Source organism: Suricata suricatta, chromosome 2, assembly GCF_006229205.1.
Source record: "Suricata suricatta isolate VVHF042 chromosome 2, meerkat_22Aug2017_6uvM2_HiC, whole genome shotgun sequence".
Lineage (NCBI taxonomy): Eukaryota > Metazoa > Chordata > Mammalia > Carnivora > Herpestidae > Suricata > Suricata suricatta.
In genome coordinates, this window is record NC_043701.1 from 158521757 (window position 1) to 158537954 (window position 16198).

Below are 16198 nucleotides of genomic sequence, written 5' to 3' on the forward strand. Positions count from 1 at the left end.
AGACTGCTCTGTCCTTTGTCATTGCAAAAATATCTTCTCATGGACAATATAATTTACTGATGTTTGATTATTATCTCTATCTCCCTCCCACAGACCCCTAATAGCATGTAAGGCAGGGATTTTTGTCTGTTTTGTTCGCAGTCTCAATTATCATTTGCTGAGTAAATGAACAAAGAAGTGAGTGCATAGTAACCTCTTCCTGGCTGATCCTAACCGTTTTTAAATCCCAGGCTGGTTTTCTCTGGCTACTTGAAACAATGCTGGGTTTTCACCTTCTTTAAGTTAAGGGAATGCGTATTATTTTGATGTTAATCCAAATAAAATCTAAATGTACCAAAAATCCATTAATATATTTCAAGGGCAAATGAAGCCCTAAGCATAAAACACCAGTGCCTCACACATTGGTTTGATTTTACTACATTTTATTTCATGGCATTTGCAGACCTCTAGTCTTTAGGTCCTATGCCTATATGTATAGACATAGCCAGAGTTTTGTCAGAAGGAAAAACTGTAATCTTCCTGATTCCACCTGAGTGGGAGAACAAACGTGAAACGTGATGTCCTCTTATATCCTTTTAAAGAAATGTCGTGAAGTCTCAAAATAGTAGTCCACACACCAATGAAGACACCAACATACAGTCAACGTCCCTCAGCTTATATTCTTGCCAACTCTCTCTCCCCCTCAGCTGACTCCACTACTTTTATCTGGCAGGACTTTTCATTTTATAAAGTCAGGGAGGAAACTGTTCAATATTTTCTCCCTTCATTTCTGGTTAGCAGTCAGAACCAAACTGATCTGCCCATCAAATGGCTGCCAAGGTTACGTATGTCCCACCCACTGCTATGGAGATAAGTCTTTTAAAAGAGTTGGGGGCTCAAGCATATGCTTGCTATACATTCAGAACACATGGGGAGAAAACACCCAATAGAGGAGTATCAAAATTAGAGGGATTGTAAGGGAAAGTCCTAGTCCACGGAACACACTTGGTTGTTATACCAATATGGTTTTGCCAAATCTCTCACTTTAAACCAATGTGCTCCTGAAAGTTTTATACACCCTAATTTTTACCTAATTATATACTTAAAACATGAAGAGAGGGGTGCCTAGGTGGCTCAGTCAGTTGAGCATCCGACTTCAGTTCAGGTCATGATCTTGGGGTTTGTGAGTTTGAGCCTTGTGTTGTGTTCTGTGCTGATAGAGCAGAGCTTGGAGCCTGCTTTAGATTCTGTGTCTCCCTCTCTGTCCGACCCTCCCCTGCTCACACTCTGTCTCTCTCTCAAAAACAAATAAAGATTGAAAAAAATTTTTTTAATTAAAAAAACATGAAAGGAGAGAGGTTGTTATTTAGAAGAAATGTAGGGGCATTTCAGATCGTGGGGATTACTCAATAAATGATGACAGTTGGAAACCCAGGTGAAAAACAAGCACACTGGATCACTACTTCAACCTTATACAGGGAATTCCAGCTAGATCAATGACTTCAACTTTAAAAAATGAAGTAATAAATATACTAAAACCTGGAAGATATTTATTATCTTGGAATAGGAGAGATCTTTTCAAGTATGGCGCAGACCTAAGAAGTCATAAAAGAAAAGCTTAGACCACGCAAAACTAAAAAGTTTCTACATGGGTAAAACACTTAAGGAAACCCAAAGTCAACAAACTTGGGGGGAAGTATTTGTAAACCATCACCTCAAAAGGTTACTTTCTCCAACATATACAGAGGTACTACAAATCGATAAGAAAAAGACCATCAAATTAATAAATAAGTGTGTTGGGGTGCCTGAGTGGCTCAGTCGGTCAAGTATCCGACTCTTGGTTTCAGCTCAGGTCATGACCTCACAGTTTCATGAGTTCGAGCCCTGCGTCAGGCTCTGTGCTGGGATACCATGGAGCCTGCTTGGGATTCTCTTCTCTCTCCCTTTCTGTTCCTTCCTGCTTGCACTGTCTCTGTCTCTCTCAACAATAAATAAACATAAAAAAAATTTTATATAAATAAATAAATGCCTCAAAATATGGACAAATCAACATAAAAAGGAATATAATGACTTAAAGGTAGGAAAATATCCTCAACTTCATTCACAGGGAATGCAAATTTAAACTATATTGAAATAGCATTTTTAACTTATCTTACAAAGAGAAGATGTTTTGATTTGGTAACACTTTATGTTAGAAAGGGATGAGAGATCATTTCACACATTACTGGTAGGGAGTTTTTGCTGGGATAATGTCTATGAAATTTAATAATATCCAAATTTACAGTGCTATATGATTTGGCTCAGAAAAGCCTGGACTCTGGTCTTCATATACACTCATAGATCAGAACATGATATACCTACAAGGATGTTCCTTGTGCCAATGCAGCTAATCATTTGCCAATTACAAACAGTCTAAATGTCCATCAATAGGGGACAAGTTCAGTAAGTTATGGCACATCCATATAATAAAACAGTGTGCCGTTGTTTTAAAAAAAAAAGGCAGTTCTGTGTGCACGGGTGCAGAACGACTTCTAAAATACTATTGTCTGCAAAACCCAAGATGCTGAACGGCATGTTATCTCTCTCTGCCTCTTTCTCTCTCTCTCTCTCTCTCTCTCTCTCTCTCACACACACACACACGATTATCACTGATGAGAGAAGAATCTGACTCTATAGAAGGTGACTAGGAGACGGGATGGAGGAAGAGTTATTTTCACTTTTTACTTATCTCTTTGGTATCTTTCATGTTTGTACCTTTCGGCTTAACTAAAAAAATGACTTTTTTTTTTTTTTAAAGAAAGCAAAGGATTTCTCTTAAAGAAAACTGCTTGTTTCACAGGATGGAATTTTCATGTGAGAGGGCCAGGGGTATATGATACGCTTCCACAAGTACCATTCTATGAAGTCCATAGGGAATAAGAGATACAAGAAAGAAGGATTCTAGTCCTCAGGGCCCCTGGGTGGCCAGTAGGTTAAGTGCCTGACTCTTGATTTTGGCTCAGGTCATGATCTTGAAGTTTGCGAGATTAAGCCCTGTGTTAGACTCTGAGCCAACAGCTTGGAGCCTGCTTGGGATTTGATCTCTCTCTGCCCCTCCCTTGTTCATACTTATGCTCACTCACTCTTTTCTCAAAATAAATAAATAAATATCTTTAAAAAAGAAAGGATTCTAGTCCTGGCTCTGACCATGACGCAAACACTGCCTGGCCTCCTCTGCCCCTCCAGCTCTCCAAACCAATTCATGGTTCTAACACTTTACGGGCCATTTGTATAGCAACTAATTTAAATGGAAATCAACACTACTAATAGAAAGCATGCCTCCATAGGAGGCATTCTTATATGATTCGATCTTCAAAATTATCTTGCCAAAATGAACTGTGACAAGTACTTCGCAAGTAACAGGATGGAGGAGACAGTAGGAAAAAGGTGGTGGGACGGATAGAGATACCAAGGGGGAGGAAGAAACTGGGCCATTCTAGAATTAACTCAGCCTACTCATCCTCCAAAATGCTGTCACCTCTTAAATGACCCACAGGACTCATATGTCAGAGCACAGTGGTTGTTTGAGTCCAGATTACTGAACATGCACTCCACAATATGCTGGCGAGCAGAAAAGCAGACAGGATCACACCCTACACGATGCTCAGCGGAACGCTGTCCTCACTCACCCGGATATGCTGGAGGTAGAGGGACAGGTCTCGGATAAAAGATTTGATCAATCTTTCTTGCATTCGGAAGTTCTTTTCTGTTTCTTCAAATGCTTCATCTTTTATCTGTTCACAGTAAACAAGTGCTGTTAGCAGATTTGGATTCCCCTGCAATCTATCTGGGTGGCAAAGTATCTTTCTTAAAAATATCTTGTCTAGGGGCGCCTGGGTGGCTCAGTCGGTTAAGCATCCGGCTTCGGCTCAGGTCAGATCTCACAGTTCGTGGGTTCGAGCCCCGCATCGGGCTCTGTGCTGACAGCTAGCTCAGAGCCTGGAACCTGTTTCGGATTCTGTATCTCCCTCTCTCTCTGACCCTCCCCTGCTCGCACTGTCTCTGTCTCTCAAAAATAAATTAAAAACGCATTAAAAAAATTAAAAAAAAATATCTTGTCTAAATTTTAAACCTTTGAGGTTTCCCCGAATCATACTGAATTGAATTGAAACACTTCTTTGTGACCCTGAAAGATCTCCAAACTACACACAGGCCCTCCTATCCTCACACTTTATTCTCTTCCTGTCCCCGAAGCCCACCACATTTGTTCACCGTGGTGCCCTGGCTCGAGCTGTCACTTTGCCTGGTATGCGCCCCCCTCCCTATGCCAAACAAACAACCCCCTTTCTTTGAGGCTTAGATTAAATCTCTTGCCAACATGAATCTCGTCCTCACGGAACTCGTGTTGTAAGTACTATGGCACGCAGAAAAGAAACTGCAAAACTTAACAGCTGACTGTTTTCTAGCTGCTGTTTTCCACTAATTGCATGCTGCATGTATGTATAGTAGAATGAAGCCTGGTGACTTCAGATCAACTCTCAGCAATGTGGATGATCTGCTTTCAAATTACTCAGTTTCTCAGACTTTGCTTCTTTATTTGTGACGTGTGATGTTGGATGACGATGATCTCTTAAATCCCTTCTAACGTCATGTCTATAATTTGGTCTCCCCAACTAGGTCATAAGCTCCTCATGGGTGTTTAAAACTGCAATAACTGTGATATAGTGACCGATTTGGCCCGATTAGCCTTTGTACACGTTGTAAGCAGCTCACCAAGGCACGGGCGGAGGGTTGGGTGGGCAGGTGGATTCACATACACAGTGGCTGCAGGGTCTTGTATCCACCAGCAGACAAATACCCAAAGAGGTACCAAGAGGGGAATCGTGCAATTGAGACACCATGCAGGCTGCCCCGGGGAACCCCAAAATGCTGCCAAAGATGTGCTAAACCTTCAAGTGTGGGGATCTCACCTGTGGAGCAAAGCCAGTGAGGTGCTTCAGGTGACTGCTAACTCGGTTAGATTTCTTGATGATGGAATGAATGTTCAGTTTGGAAATTTTCTCCATGAGGCTGTCTTCATCACCTTTTCGGTACTTGAGGACTAGGGAGTGAGTCAAGAAAGCCCTTCTCTGAGCATGGACAGACTTCAAAATGAGCCACACAGTGAGATCAACAACCCAAACCAGAGCTAGTGCTTGTTTTCAGTGAGTCAGTTTTATCTCATAACTGACTAGATATAAAACATGAATAAAAATCACCATTATGGACAGACAGGATACTTGATGAAATAGAGAGAGAGAGAGAGACTGTGTGGACTAGGAGGGGTTAGGAGGAGGGACGCCTGGGTGGCTCAGTTGGTTAAGTGGCTGACTTCGGCTCAGGTCATGATCTCACGGTTCATGAGTTTGAGCCCTGCATCAGGCTCTGTGCTGACAGCTCAGAGCCTGGAGCCTGCTTTGGATTCTGTGTCTCCCTCTCTCTCTGCTCCTCCCCAACTCACGCTCTTTCTCTGTCTCTTTCAAAAGTAAATAAACATTAAAAAATTAAAAAAAAAAGGAGTGGTTAGGAGGAAAGTAAGCAGAGGGGTCAGGAGAAGAGTCTAAGATTTGGAGTCAAGGAAACCTGTGGGCTCAATGCATGGGGGTCTATCATTTCTTCAAGGTGTGGCCTTCCATAAAGCACTTGGCTTCTCTGAGCCTCACTTCCTTCTCCAATAAAATGTAGAAAGCAACACTACGTCCTTTATAAGACCATCATAAATGGTGTCATGTACAAATGAAATGTATTATTTATTTATTTTAAAGTTTGTTTATTTATTTTGAGAGAGAGCAGGCAAGGTAGGTGCAGAGAGAGAGAGGGAGAGAGAGAATCCTAAGCAGGGTCTGCACTGTCAGCACAGAGCCCAATGCAGGGCTCGAACTCATGAGCTGTGAGATCATGACCTGAGCCAAAGTTGGCACTTAATGACTGAGCTACCTACCCACGCACCCCAGGACATATTTTTTTATTTATTAAAAAATTTTTAATGTTTATTCATTTTTGAGAGAGTGACAAAGTGTGAGTGGGAGAGGGGCAGAGAGCAAAGGAGACATAGAATCTGAAGCAGGATCCAGGCTCTGAGCTATTAGCACAGAGCCAAAGCAGGGCTTGATCTCACAGTTCATGAGATCTTGACCTGAGCCAAAAATCAAGAATTGGATGTTTAACCAACTGAGCTAGCTGAGTGCCCCAAAATGAGATATTCATATCCAATCATCTCATATAGTAAAATGCTATACAAATGTCATATGATTACTACTGTGTCACACCTTAGGCACAATCTCTAGAAAAGTCTGGAGATATCAGAAGTTGCAAGAAGACTGGGAGACACCATAAAGGCACACTTTATTGTTGCAGGAGATGAAGACAACATTACTTTGGGAGACATGAACCAAGACGAAGGGCTACATGGCCCGACGACCTGAACAGCACAGTCAACATTACATACCAGTGTGGGTGATGAGGTGGAAGTGGAAGGCAGGGAAGGAGGTTATACTAGATTATAGATTCTTTGAGGATATGACTAACAAATCAGTTTAGCCCGGTCAACATGCATGCTCATCGAGTGTTCAAATTAGAGCCTCATAAGAGGTTTAATGAAAAGAGAAAAGAAAAAGGATTTGGGTTCATTCCGCACAATAAAGAATGTGCTGGGTGGTTTGGCAACCAACTGCACAGTGCCGGGGGCGGGGCTCAGACCAGAGAGGAGTCATGTGACCCAGATACTGGGCAAACTGGGGTTTTTGGAAAGAAGACGGAAATTCATAACTGAAGTAGAGGAAGTACAACATCCAAGAGGGCGTGCAGGAGAACAAGTCTAGTCATGGTGGAAAAGGGCTGCCTTCGGTGAGCGGAGAGGGCAGTCACCAGTCCCTGTAGAAGCCACCCTCCAGTTAGTCTTCATATCCGCGGGGAAGACTCTGCTCTAAGCTTGACCACAGATGCCTTATTCCCACTGCTTCGTGGCTATACTTTTGTTATGTTATTGCTTCCTTTTTCTTTCTCCATTTCCCCCCAATTCTGCCACCATTTTTTCAGCACAACCCTATTACCCACCCTCTGCCTTGCCCATCTCTGGTGAAGTAATAATTCTTCTGATTAGGAGAGCATTCTAAAGGACATTCCATTTTTTCAGCAAGTATGCTTTTCTTACCCAGGTCCTTCCGACGTTTATATTCATTAATGTTAACGTTGATCTCCTTGACCGCCAGGACTGCACTGGTTAAGGGCGCTTTATCAGGGTGGGGTTCTGGGGTGGAATTCAGCAACTCCATTAGCAGCAGTGGGTAACGCATTACTCTCTGGACCGGCTTGATGAGGAAGGAGCCCAGGTTAATGTAATTTGTGCATCCCCTGTAAGAGAGGGTAAAACAGAGACTTTTAATCAACCGTCAATAATACAGGGCCTATTGGTGGTGTCTGTGATTCTTAAATATAGATAGCTGTGTTCTCTCAGTCTCCTTTCCAATTTCATTCATTTCAACGAATACTTTCTGGGCACCTATAAATATCAGTTACTGCCCTAGATGCTGAGGATTTAATAGTGACCTGTCCTGGTGGAAGGAGACAGGCAATAAACATTCACTTGTTGGGGGGAGTGAATGTTCCCACTTCATGTGGTAGGAAGAACTATGGAAAAAACTATAGCAAAGCAGGTCTACTCCTAGGTTTCTGTCTATAAAGGAAGAAAATCAAGAAATGAGCTTGTGCATCAAGGGCAAGGGACTTACCATTCCGTGTACAGGCTCCTACAGGGTGGTGAGCATGAAAAGAAAACAGACAGCCACTTAGAGGTGATATTAATGCTGATTTTCAATTTCTCAGAACATATTAGTTCAGCTAATGCCTATCAGACGGGCACACAAAAAAAATCACATGGGATAAAAGGAAAATTATGAATATCTATGGAGGCATATCTAGTCCATTAAAAAGTTAGTAAGGCCCTAACTTCACTTTGATCTACTTAGACACACATTATATCCTTATAACCTGCCTCTCTAACTCCAGGAGAATCTGACCTGAAGGTCAAGAATAAGCGAATTTGGTCTTTACCTATGCTCTTGTGTATTTGGACCAAACTATCTTCCTGGCTGCTTCGTACCTGAACATGCTAATTTAATACTTTTGTATCTGTAGACAAAGCAGGAAGCCACTTCAGATTTTCAAGGGAAAAGGGACTATGAGAGAAGGGCAAGTGACATAACAGTGTCACAAGAAGCCTAGACATATGCATGCAATGACTTCTACAAGGCAGAACTAAAGAATTATGATGGAAGTGAAGCAGACAAAACTCCTACTTGAGATCGGCCAAGGAGTCCTGAAGATGCTTCTGGATCTTCTCATCCTTCTCATAGATTTCCAGCAGTGAAATGGCCTCATCATGATTCTGGCAGTAAACCTTGTATGTTCCCTCGAGCTCATCCCGGTGATCAAGAAACACGGGCCCTTTGGAATATACATAAACATACAGTGTGTTCAGTAACTGTCTTCTCAGTATCCTCAATGTAGAGTGGAAAACCAAACTTGTATCAGTTAAATCTTATCACAAGAAATAATGAGAATACCCATCCAATTTATAAGAAACTGCCATGAACCAGCTCAAAATTATATTCAATTAAAGCAAAATTTAAGAGAACCACGTCAGGCAGAGTAAGACGTTTGCAAGGGTTCCCCATAAGTATGTGATCAGAACTGCAAGGGCCCCTCACTGTCTAAGTCCCAAGAAAATCACCACAGTGGTGAAGACATTCTTCTACTGCAGCAGTTTCTAACCTTTTCTTTGTGTATGAATTAAATACACGGGACTATAAATGAAGTTTATTACATATATAATATACAATATTTTAAAAACCCAGATCTGTGATATAATGTGTACTCCTTTATAAAGCATTGAACAGCAAATGTCGCTATAAATCTAATAATCCCCGTATCTGCTCTTTCTCTGCCCCCTTTCCTTAGTCCTTCCTGCTTCAGCCTGTACAGCTCCATAAAGTCCTTTCACCTCTGTGCTCCTCTCATAAAACATGATCCCACTTACAGCTTCCCTGGTAACTACTTCTACCAGTTGCTTGGGCAGAAAGCCTTTTGTGGAACCCCATCACTTTCTCTACAATGTCTCCTCTGTTCCCTCTATGTGCTGTCCTATGGAACAGTCTATTCTTGGACAGATTAGTTTTCATTTATGTATAAATATATATATATATTTAAAGTTTATTTATTTTTGAGAGAGAAAAAGAGAGCAAGCAAGGGAGGGGCAGAGAACACGGGAGACATAGAATCTGAAACAGGCTCCAGGCTCCAAGCTGTCAGCACAGAGCCTGACATGGGGCTCGAACTCATGGACTGTGAGATCATGACCTGAGCTGAAGTGGGACACTAAACTGACTGAGCCACCCAGGCACCCCAGCTTTCATTCATATTAACTCTTGTGTCTTTAATTACTGTTCCTTTCTGTGAGAGAAACTCGACTGTTACATAAACATCCCGCTCACACCGCCCTCTCCCGGGCAGCCTCCCTTCTATTTCTGCAGCTCAGAAGACACAGCAGCAGAATGGCTGGCTGCCTTCCTGACCTTCAGGGTCACTTTGGAAGCCCTGAGCCACCCGGGCCTCTATTTCCAATATCTGCGTGCCTTCTTCTCTTGTCATTCTTCGTACCCCTGTCCCTACCGATACTCCCAGAACCTTCACTGTCACACTGCTGCGGATGCACACGTCTCCATTCACTGCTTTCCAACCTCCCCGACAGGCACTATTCTACATCAATCACCAACTAGCACAGCGACATCTTAATTTCCAGGGTCATTCAAACTGTGGGTCACAACCCATAGATGGGTCATGCACTCTACTGTGTGGATCATGATTAACACTTTGAAGAAATAAAATGGAATAGGAAAGAAAGTAGCGGAAAACACCGGCCATCGTCAAAGCACAGACATAACTCTAACATACACGAATCCTGGGTCATTATGCAGATTTCTTTCTGCGGGACATGTTTAAAATTAACATTAATACTGTCGCACTAATGGGCTAAAAGCCCTCAGTCACTCTCCCTTTCCTTCTGGAGGGCAAAGCCATGATTCCGTTGCTATGTCCACTGCTCTCCCACGTGAGTCAGGTCATCACTGCCTTGTCTAAGCCAACATCATGATCCCATTCTCCTTTCCAGTATCCGTTTAGGCACATGCGTGTGACCTAGTTCTGGTGAATGAGGAATAAAAAGAAATCTGACAGGGGAGCACTGGGAAAGTCTGGCTCGCTCTTCAATTACAGAGGGTTATCTTCCTCCTGCTGGATGTTGTCATGGGTGTAGTGTGGGATGTCTGGCAATGTGGTGCCATCTTGTGACTATGATTCCAGGAAAATAGCAAAATGATAGGATGTCCCTTCCCACGTGGTACCAGACCCAGTCTGTAGGAGTAACAGAATACGGCAGAGGTGACAGTATGTCACATCCAGGATCAGACTAGAGAAGATGTTGTGGGGTCCCATCTTGAGCTTTCTCTCCCTCGTGGGTCACTCACTGGGGAAAGCCAGCTGCCAGGTCACGATGACATCCCATGGAGAGGCTCTCAGGGTAAGGAACGAGGGCCTGAAGAGATGAGTCAGCTTCCTTGGAAGTGGATCTTTGAGCCCCAGATGACAGCAGTCCAGGCCAACAACCTGACCCCAACCTCATGAGACCCTGAGCCAGAACCACCCCGCTAACCCACTCTGGGATTCTGCCACAGGCACTGTGAGATAATACATGCTTCTTATTTAAAGCTGCTAAATTTTGGTATAATTTGTCACACAGCAACAGATAATACAGTTCCCTTGTTTATTAAAAATAGATCACTGTTTTTCAAACATTTTTTGACAATAACCCACATGAGTAAAAACATTTTAAATCATGACTCAGTATACTTACATGTAGAATTGAAATAAGAAGTAGGTTTCAAAAACCTGTAGCTATGCCTATTATTTACAGTATATTCTGGTATTTTCTACTTTATTTTATTGAAAAAAGTATACTGGGTGCAACTTAATGTATCAATCTCATGACCCTCTAATGGTCTACAAGCGTCAGTCTGGAAAACATCAGACCACGTGACATCTAAAATATCTTCTATTGCTAACATCCTGTGTCACGTCAAAGCAGGGGGCCAAATAACCTCTGAACTAAGGAACTAAAAACTTCATTTTCCCAGCAAAGCTTCATTTTCCCATTTAGTCCCAGCAAGGCTACTTCACCTCCTACCTTCTAGCCACAAAGTTTTAAAAAAAGGGGGGGAGGGGGAGAAGCTGCTTCTGAAGCAATGGCAAGAGCTCATACCTACAGCATCGCTGATTTCCAGATCAGCCAATAATTGCTTTGAGACCTTAATCACCATCTGCATGTTTCCAAAAAGTCCTTCAAAATCAATGTTTGGTATCTGAGAAAGGGAAACAAAATGTAAAGACACATGGAAATGAAATTAATGACATATCATTCATATTAGGAACATCTTTAAGGATGGTACAAAATTGTTCAAAGTCATCTTCACTCAATGTGAAGATGACTATTCCAGAACAGGACTCAGTGACTATTCCTATTCCAGAATAGGAATGTGCCAACATTCTCTTTGGTGTCACTTGTCCTTGAGCCACTAACTCTCTGATTTACTCCCCTTCCCCACTGTCTTATAAAATGACTGTGTTACCAATTTGGCCCATAATTATATTGGGATACAAATTCCCACTCAGTACCCAAAATCGGATGGCAGTGCCCACTTCCTATACTAGTTCTCCGGAGTGAATGCCCAGAAGTACAAACCCAAGCCAAGCCCAGATGGTCACGTGACAAACAGCAAGGCCAGTCAATCCCCAGGGGCTGCTAACTAGTTTTGCCTACCGCCAGCATCTAGACAAGTACCCGGTGCTCACATCACAGTCAGGGCTTCCTGAATATGCCCTGCACAGTCAGGTACTAGAGCCACATAACCCATCACCCCCAGACTGCATCATATCATCATACTGCCTTCCCAATAAGGTGACAACACAGACTGCCTGGAAGTGTTTTCAGCAGGAAATGTCCTGGAAGATAGTGTACAGACTATAAGTCTGGTAAGCTAAAGGTGAACTTGAGAAGGGACAGGATGTTGAAAGGGTAAGTTGACGACACATGTATGAATTAAGGGCAGCAGCAGCAGCAGCCACAGACTTTATTTGAAACCCAGTAACCCTTGTGGGGGAAGTGCCCATATCCAAATGCTCCAGGCTTGGAGAATCAATCCCATTCAAGGTAAAGCGAACTTTCTCCCAAAGCTCCCACCTGTGCCTGCTGCAGAGGCACCATGATGTGCTCAATGCACATTTCCAGATCCCGGATGTAGTCTCTTTCGGTCTGCAGAAGTTCTTCTATCACCTTGGCTCTCTTCTCCAGCATCCTCTGCTCTGGGTTTTCAGTGTACACAGACCCAGGAGGGGCCACCGGTGATGAGGACTGGGAGGAGAGGAGCGTCATTTCTAGAATGGAAGAGAGAACTGGTCAGCGGCTCTGGGTGTTGAAAGCAAGACTCTTCAACAGTTTAGGCTGAAAAGAACACATTCCTTGAGACCCAAAGTCTCACACCCTGTCAACATCAGGAATTCCGGGCACACGTCAGTTCTGATCATGAATAGGCCAAGGGCTGAGAAAGCCATCCCTACAGAGAGAACTTCTCTTATCTGGGTGATAACATTTCTAGAATTTGTCCTAGAAAGGAGCAGCTAGCCCATTTTAGGGCCAACCTTTTAAACCTCTTGGGAAAGAGACTGACAGAGGGGCAGTTCTCATAAAGAATTGCTTTCACTTAATTAGGTATAAAACCCAATGCATGATGTCAGCAGCAGAAATACTAAGCTGGAAGTCAAAAACATTGATACAACACATTGAAAAGAATATTATGGGGAACATAACAATACCAACAAAGGAAAAGATAAGAGTTAGACAGGAATTACCTGAGAGCTGGGTGACTGTAGGACCTACCATGCCAGTCACTCTGATAGAGGATTAACATAGACAATGAAATATGCAAAAATTATTTAGATTCCCCCTATCAAAACATTAATGAAGACTAGAGTGCCCTGTTATATCAAATGCTCTAGAATAGACAAAGGTACTCGAAAGATAAAGTTCTTTTTAATGGTATCACCAATCAAAAGAAACCCTATAGAACCACACTGCATGATCTAAAAATTAAAACAAATATGTACCTTGTCATTAGCTTTTAGAATAACCTATTTGTTAGATACAAATGATAAGTTAAACTACCAGAATGCCTTTTTTTTTTTTGCAGGTGCATTTATAAACTCTTGGCGAGTCTTTAAAAAAAACCACCACCACCAACAAAAACAACAAAAAAGCCAACCAAAAAACAAAATCCAAAACAAGAATTCTTTAGCATGATTTAAAATCCCTGTGGGACGTATCTGCAATTCTGACAAAATTATTCTACATGCTTCTGAAGATGTAGAAGACCCTCAAACTCTATACAAATATTAATTCTCAGGATTAAGTCAAACTAGAATTAACAGGCTTGCAAGGACTCCAAATGTAAAACTCTTTTATCGTTCCAAATATATCCCAAGGAAAAGGTCTGATCTAAAATTTTAGTCTCTGGGACGACCAAGTGAGAGAAGGTAGCCTGGCCACTCACCGAGCTGCAGTGGAGGCAGGCTGTGGACCCTGCATGTCCCTACTCTAGCTCGGCAACCCCCGCAAAGTCCACTCTTACTTCCGGGCCTCAGTGTCCTCATCTGTAAAATGAGGGTAAATAACGTTCGCTTTGCCAAGCTGTTGAGGGAATAAACAAGGTAGTAACCTGACACAAGTTAGTTTTTTTCCCACCCTGGACCAGAAAGTGCTGTCTGCACCAGATTAAGGTTAAATGCACCACGTAGAAATGCTCTGTGCAGATACTACAACATTTTGCTTTTCTCTAAGAACAATAAAAGCTGGGGAAGCACATGGAGGAAGCTGAGGCCCAGTTCCAGCCTACACTGCAGGGTGCAGACCAGATCCCACCTTCCCCCCATGCTGGTGCTGGAGGTGGTTAGAGCTAGAGCCCAGACCCACCGCACAGATTTGCTTTCTGTGATAAAACAATTTGTACTGGCTTGTTTTTCCCAAAAGTCCTCCTCCCAGTCCCACCAACCCCACAAAATCCTGATCCCACCTCCTATCAAGATCCCCCCAAGCCCTCAGGTTAGTGCGTGTCGGCAGGCTCCTTCCACGGTGCAGTGAGGAAGTGATCCAGTGAACCCGAAACTCCACAAACCACACTTGAAAGCAGAGTTGCAGAGAAAAGCCACTCACTTCTTCCCTTCCTCTGAAAGCTGGCCCCGGGTTTGGTGGGGAACAATCTCGGAACTGCCTTGAGGTCCCAAGCTGCCCCGGCTGCCCCACCTGCTGCCACCGGCTCCACACCCCGGGAGGCACCTGCGGCCCCAAAAGGCTGCGGTGAGGACGTGTGGGTCCCAGGGTAACCAGCCGAGTTCGGTCTTCCCAGGGCTCTGGAATGCTCCGCACCCCCCAAATCCTTTGAATTGTGTAGGCATTTCCCCCAGGCTTTCCCACATTTACATATGAATCGCCCAAGCCCCCTAGGCTACCGCAGCCGGGAGGTTCTAAAGGACGGAGCTGGAATTCTCCAGAGGGACTGAGCTGCAGAGAGCCGCCCAGCTTTGCTCAGACCCTTCCCCTCTCGCATTCCTTTCCTGCTTCTGACTCAGTCACAATTTCACTTCAGGGGGGTTTTAACCCAAGAATATTACTTATTACTTTGCCCCTACTAAGCTTTGTTTTGGGGGTGGGATGCTCTTTTTAGGGAAGAATTCTGAAGGCCCATCCACCTCTCCCTTAAGAAGTCACGCTGTGAAGTCGGTGAACTTTGTCAACTTTGTCTGCCCTAGGACTTGGCTTTCTGCAGCGTCCCCCTTCCCCCTGGCCCACCCGCTCCCAGCTGGGGCTTTGCTGGTGCTTTGCCGTGGGACCGGGACCTCCTTCTCTGGGGACCTTACCCTACTGCTAACAGAATGCAGATCTCAGCCGGGCTGCTCCAGGCACAGCAAAAACCCCCGCAGAGCAGTTCACAGGGACCCAAAGCCCTGCTCACAGCTCACAAGCACTGACACTTGGAAAGGAACCTGAAGGAGAAAGTTGCAGAACAAAAGGTTATTTTTGTAAGACAAAGAAAATAGAGAAAAGGGAAAGGAGAGAAAAAAAGAAATCCTGCAAAAAACCACTACATATTTCCATAAATGGACATAAAACGGAAGTGCAAAGGAAAAGGGATTGAAGGGGAACATACCACCCTTACCAGTTCACCTCAGGGAGGGAACTGGACTGGAGGCAGAAAACTCAGGGAGGGCTTGAGCTGAATCAGCACTTAAAAAAAATTTTTTTTTAACATTTATGTACTTTTGAGAGAGAGAGAGACAGATCACAAGCTGGGGAGGGGCAGAGAGAGAGAGAGAGAGACAGACAGACAGACAGAGAATCCAAAGCAGGCTCCAGGCTCTGAGCTGTTAGCACAGAGCCCGACCAGAAGGTGGGGCTCGAACTCAAAATCACCACTGCTGAGGTCTTGACCTGAGCCAAAGTTGGGAAGTTGGATGCTCAACCGACTGAGCCACCCGAGTGCCTCTGAATCAGCATTTTTTAATCTCACAAGGATCTATTAATGTAGTGCCAGTAATTTAAAATAAACTGTCATGCTAATTATGAAACTCTATTGGTGATCTGAGCAATCTCCAAGATGACAGCTTTTGGTAAAGAGCCCTTCCCACTGTGTCTACCACAGCGCTGCTCACTTGTGAGGCCCATCTGGTTGGGAGCCCACAATATCGCTTCCCTCCATCATCTAGCACAGCTCCTTTCAGCTTTGCGTCCTAACGGATACTTCTATGGCACTTGCTGTGTGTGTCGAGCACTATTCTAAGCACTTTACAAATACTGGCGTATTTAATCCTGGCAACACCACGGAGATGCTGTCCCCATTGTACTGAGGAGGCATGAAGACCAAATCAGTCACTGGCCCAGTAAGCTCAAGACTGGCTCCTGTCTGGGCCCCTGACCAATAGCTACTCTGTCTCCAGGACAGTCATGGGAGTTGTGACCTGAATTCTACTCTGGGTTTTGGTGGCCACCAAGTAGCTAATAACAAAACAGAATGGCTCTAAAGCACAACTTAGCCTCTGT

At 43.7% G+C, this 16198-nt stretch overlaps 1 protein-coding gene across 5 annotated transcripts in view; it reads right to left on the minus strand.

The window, feature by feature from the left end:
• Positions 1-16198, minus strand: part of DNMBP (dynamin binding protein) — a 106770-nt gene that overhangs the window by 11445 nt on the left and 79127 nt on the right. For all 5 annotated transcript variants that reach the window (XM_029932365.1, XM_029932364.1, XM_029932367.1 and 2 more), the window contains 7 exons: positions 12290-12483; positions 11312-11411; positions 8295-8442; positions 7728-7745; positions 7151-7350; positions 4929-5059; positions 3648-3752 (listed from right to left, as the gene is read on the minus strand). In XM_029932365.1, coding sequence (XP_029788225.1) covers positions 3648-3752; positions 4929-5059; positions 7151-7350; positions 7728-7745; positions 8295-8442; positions 11312-11411; positions 12290-12483 — 896 coding nt within the window. The remainder of the gene's footprint in view (positions 1-3647; positions 3753-4928; positions 5060-7150; positions 7351-7727; positions 7746-8294; positions 8443-11311; positions 11412-12289; positions 12484-16198) is intronic.